Below are 5,124 nucleotides of genomic sequence, written 5' to 3'. Positions count from 1 at the left end.
TAATTAAAATACTGTGATATTTGAGGACAATGATCAGATTATAGACCTTCTAATCTAAGATAATAACCATGACTGATATAGGTTTCAATTGTGACAAGGGAACTTAATTTGACCAAAGAAAAGATGGTTAAGAAATAAGCACTCCACTTAGTTTCTAGATATGTTTATTTTAATGTTTCTTGTTGATTATCAAGTAATTTGTATAAAATGTTGAATTTTGCATTTTTTCAATGATAATGGGCAATATTTTTGACACTTGATGTGGATATACTGTATTTTTTTATTTTATTTTTCTGATACTTATAGCTTTCTAATTATCTGAAGCTGTGTTAGTAGAGTATAAATAGCCAATCAGAAGTTAAGACCCGGATAATGATAATTTATGTAAAGACAATAAAACTTAAGTAATGCTAATAAGCAGAGGTGGGGACAAACTTAATATGCAATGGTTTCAGTTCGTCATGTACTTTATGCAAAAGAGTTAATCTCCATTAAGAGTACAATTAAGATTAAGTACAATTAAGTATGATTAAGAGTAATAATTTAATGATTCATAACTACATGTGAACATGTTTTCCTATCAATTTCATGACTAATCATGCTACCTTTGATATCTCTGTATAAATACTTCTGTTGTTTGTCTTGTTTCATATTATTTTTTGTTTTGATTGACTTCTTGAATTAAACTATTTCCATATCCCATTATTTTTAGCTCAATTCCTGTTAAGAAAACAAAAATCCAATCTTGTACTTTGAGTGTTTACAGAAAAGCAGTGCAAAAAAAATATTTTGCACAGATTTGCTCACTGTCTATTATGCACTTCTGCCTTCTTCTTCTTCTCAGCCATCGGTTTATTCCCTCAAACTATCAGCGTTTTCAGTTGATGAGATTCTCTGTGGAGGAAATCAACAACTCCAGCAGCCTTCTTCCAAATCTGTCCCTTGGTTACGAAGTGTTTGACCACTGCTCAGACACACTCAGTTTTCCTGGAGTTCTAAGGCTCATGTCAGTCAATGGTTTTATCCAGCCGTGGGCAGAACCAAACAACAAAGTTTCCAGGGTGTTAGCAGTGATCGGTCCTTTCACAAGCACCCAGGCAATGACTGTAGCCCCGTTCTTCATGCCGGATCTCATTCCTATGGTAGGGCATCTTCTGATCACACAAGAAAATATTACCATTTATCTGTATTATTTCAATCTTATTCTTTATTACTTTTCAAGCTATGTCTTTATTTTTTTATGCAGGTCAGTTATGGTTCCTCAAGTTCTGTTTTTTCAAGTAAAGTGAAGTATCCATCTTTCTTAAGAACAGGGAATCCTAATAGAGATGTCATAGATGTGATTGTGACCATGCTGCAACGCTTCAACTGGAGCTGGGTTGCTTTCTTATATAGTGATAATGATTATGCCAATGACGGCCTGGAGCTGTTCATTAGGAAGATAAAGACGACAGAGATATGCCTGGCCTACACCAAAATTGTCAACCAGAACACGGATTATTCTCTGATCTTTAAAAGCATAGAAGACCAAATGATTAATGTCATTATTGTATTTACTTCAGAACTGACTGCCGAAGTTCTCATTGAATCTGCTGTTCAGCTAAATGTCACCAATAAGGTTTGGATAGCAACTGACACATGGTCTTCAAACAAAAAGCTCCTCAAGATGAAAGGAATCCGAAAAATTGGGACTGTTCTTGGGTTGCCTCAGCCTGCTCTAACAATAGCTGGTTTCAGTGAGTTCATCACTTCTTTTGAAAGCCAGAGCCAGTATAAAGAAGACAAGCCACCGAAGTTTTGCAATCAGGTTAGCAACTGGGGCACCTGGAGGGCCAAAGACATCCTTGATGCCGATCCATCCTTCTCTTACCCCGTTTATTCTGCTGTATATGCCATTGCTCACGCCTTACACAAGGTCTTACAATGCGATACAGCTGGATGTAACAACATCCCTGTGTACCCAAACATGGTAAGTTTGAAATTAAGGGTGTATTCAGACTGGAAAAGTCCCTTGGTCCAGACCGAGTCCACTTAATTTGGTCTGGATTGAGTCCTGAACTTGCGTTTGGTCAGTATTCAGACTGGCATCTACCAGAGATTTGTTTCAAACTAAAGCCTGTAAACAAAACCATGTGACTAAAGATCTCTTTAGTCATTGGTCAGGAATTATGAGAGCGGGGCAAAGCAACAAGAGAAAGACTAATGGAAGTCCTACGATTTGCAATCCCTGTCATGATAGTTCACTTATTCAAACTTTATATTTCACTGACCAATTTTGAGCATCTGTAATAACATCAAGTTTTACACATACTTTTGCTATTTTGGTATGCTAAAGGTATGCTGCAATGGGGTTGCTAAGGAGACGTCGGCTACCAGGGTAGTCTGACAAGTGTTTTTGACATTTAGATTGTCAGGAAAACAGTTTGAGAAGCAATATGTATTACATTAAAGTTCTTTTAATGAGCCTGCATTCATTCAACCAAATTTCAATGAGTTGCTGTTGCATCGATGCTCCACGTCTGTCAGTGGCTCTCTGTTTATATCCCGTAATACCCGGCTACGGTGGCTGTTTTGATTCAGTTGTTCCTCTCTGAGCACGGATCCTGATCAGTCAGTAGAAACTCAGTACGATTTCTCAGTCCGATTGGAAACAACTACCTCAAAAGATGGGTCAGAAAGCAGTTCCTGGTCCCACACCAGGATCCACTTGGATGCAAAATTTGTTCCAGGTCATCAGGGGAAACAAACCTCAGTTCACTTTAAGCAAACTAAATGTGTCCAGTCTGAATACACCCCAAGTCAGTTTGGGCTAAACTGTCCACATTTTTCTGACACTCTTGTCATTCTTATATTCCACATTTTCTGTTTACATCAGATATTAGCAGAGATCCAGAAGTCTAATTTCACCCTGTTAAACCGGACAGTTCTCTTCGATGAGACAGGTGTCCTCAGATCTGGACTGTTCTCTATAGTTGTCTGGAACAGCAGTGGTGATGAAGAGGATATTGGATTTTACAGTTTTTACCCAAAGGTCACTTTCTTCATCAACATCTCCAAAATTATTTGGCATACAGATGGGGAAGTATGTCTTTGTTTTCCCTCCTTTATTGTTCATAATAAATGAAATTACATGGCTAAGAAAAATTCAAAGTAAATAAAAACAATTCATAGAGAGTGTTTTTGTTGAGCTTCTTTTCACTGCTGCTGCTTGTGCTGCATAGGTGCCCACATCTGTATGTTCACCAGAATGCCCTACAGGATATGTGAGAAACCCAAACAAAATCCAAAAATGCTGCTTCACCTGTGAAATTTGTCCTGCTGCAACGTATGTCAATGTTGAAGGTAATCAAGTACTTTGACTTAGAAATCCGTTAAGATGAAAAATGAATTTTTATCATACTTTTGTGGAATTTTTCTCATGATGGAGGTCATAAAATTAAGCTTAAAATTGCATTTCTGAGTATTTCTTTATTCAAACAGCTGTTACTAAAACATGCCATTTGAAGAAGACCTTTTTGGGAATGTACAAAGTACACAGGGCTGGTCACAAGCTCCCTGCGCCACTCCATTCTGATGCATCCACTTGTAGATGACTAGATCCATGTACCTCTTTGTTTTCCTCATCTAAGCTGGCATCTGGCTCAAAACTGTAACGGCTGGATAGCTCCCATATTGCTCGTTATTTTTGCTGCCCAGGTAATGTTAGGTTATGGGTGTGAGGGGCTGCAAGCAAACGGGAGAGTGTGTAAACAGATGACAAGAAATGGAGACAGGCTTAGTCCACGCCAACTCAGAGTCAAATTTCTAATGAACTCTTGCTGCTCTGCAGAAACTACGTCCTAGAAAATTACTGATTTTTTAGTTTATTTTGGCTAAAATCATAATTAAAAGACCACAAGGAACACTTTCAAAATACAGCAAAAAAGAATTGGAGAGCATCTTTAAGAAAGTTTAAACTGAGTCTGTATCTTCTCGGATTATGGTAAGGCCTCAGCTGCCTGTCTTCTTACTGTGATGTCATACAATTAAATAAAATTGAATTTAATCTAAATTGAATGCAAATCCAGCCTTAATTTCTGGTGTTATGTCTCTTTAACAGAAGATCCCTACAAGTGCATCCACTGCAAGAACACAGAGTGGTCTGAGGAAGGAAGCACATCATGCAATCTGCGTCAACTGGAGTACATTCCATTTACAGACACTGGTGCTATAGCAATTATGGTCAGCACTTGGGTTATAGTGGGCCTCACACTGAGTGTCTCTGTTCTCTTTGCCATCAACTATAACACTCCTGTGGTTAGATCTGCTGGAGGACCAATGTGCTTCCTGATTCTAGGCTGCCTCAGTTTGTGCAGCATCAGTGTTTTCTTTTACTTTGGTGTGCCCACACCTGCTTCTTGCATTTTGAGGTATTTCCCATTTATTTGGTTCTACACTGTCTGTTTGGCATGTTTTGTAGTTCGTTCTTTTCAGATTGTCTGCATCTTCAGAATTTCGGCAAAATTCCCCAGTCTCCTCATTTGGTGGAAAAAATATCATGGGCAGTGGCTGCTCATCAGCACATCATTTGTTGTTCAGGCACTCTTGCTTTTCAGCTTCTATCATGACCCTCCACAACCTTACAATGAAACGTCCTGGCACCCAAAGCAAATTGTGCTTTTCTGCTATTTGAATCTTAAAGCAACTTCTTGTTCTCTTTTTTTGCCAATATCATTTGCATGCCTTTGCTTTGTTTTCTCTTACATGGCAAAAGATCTCCCAAAAAATTACAATGAGGCCAAAGCGATTACTTTCTGTCTCCTCCTGCTGATCTTCACCTGGACCCTCTTTATAACTGTGTACATGCTTTACCATGGAAAGTACATCCAGACTCTGAATGCTGTCACTGTTCTTCTGAGTCTGTACTATTTCCTGGTTGGGTATTTCCTCCCAAAATGTTATATCATCCTTTTTCAACCCAATAAAAACACACAGCAATATTTCCAAAGTCTGATCCAGAATTACACTAAAACAATCAGTCAGTAGCTCTCTGTCACAAGCTCTTGTCTTTTTCTTGTTGGTTTTGTGTTTTCTTTTCTTCTTTATTATTTATGTGCTTAAATTATATAAAGAGCACTAGTTGAT

At 38.2% G+C, this 5,124-nt stretch overlaps 1 protein-coding gene across 1 annotated transcript in view; it reads left to right on the top strand.

Moving 5' to 3' along the window:
* The window catches only part of LOC112159315 (taste receptor type 1 member 1-like), a 5,290-nt gene extending 265 nt beyond the window's left edge, over positions 1 to 5,025 (top strand). The window contains exons 2-6 of the mRNA XM_024293326.2: positions 845 to 1,142; positions 1,247 to 1,969; positions 2,876 to 3,082; positions 3,222 to 3,342; positions 4,100 to 5,025. Coding sequence (XP_024149094.1) covers positions 845 to 1,142; positions 1,247 to 1,969; positions 2,876 to 3,082; positions 3,222 to 3,342; positions 4,100 to 5,025 — 2,275 coding nt within the window. The remainder of the gene's footprint in view (positions 1 to 844; positions 1,143 to 1,246; positions 1,970 to 2,875; positions 3,083 to 3,221; positions 3,343 to 4,099) is intronic.
* The last annotated feature ends 99 nt before the right edge of the window (positions 5,026 to 5,124 follow it).

The sequence above is a fragment of the Oryzias melastigma genome, linkage group LG7, assembly GCF_002922805.2.
Source record: "Oryzias melastigma strain HK-1 linkage group LG7, ASM292280v2, whole genome shotgun sequence".
Lineage (NCBI taxonomy): Eukaryota > Metazoa > Chordata > Actinopteri > Beloniformes > Adrianichthyidae > Oryzias > Oryzias melastigma.
The sequence above is the reverse complement of the archived record's forward strand: the minus strand, read 5'-3'. Positions and strand labels throughout refer to the sequence as shown.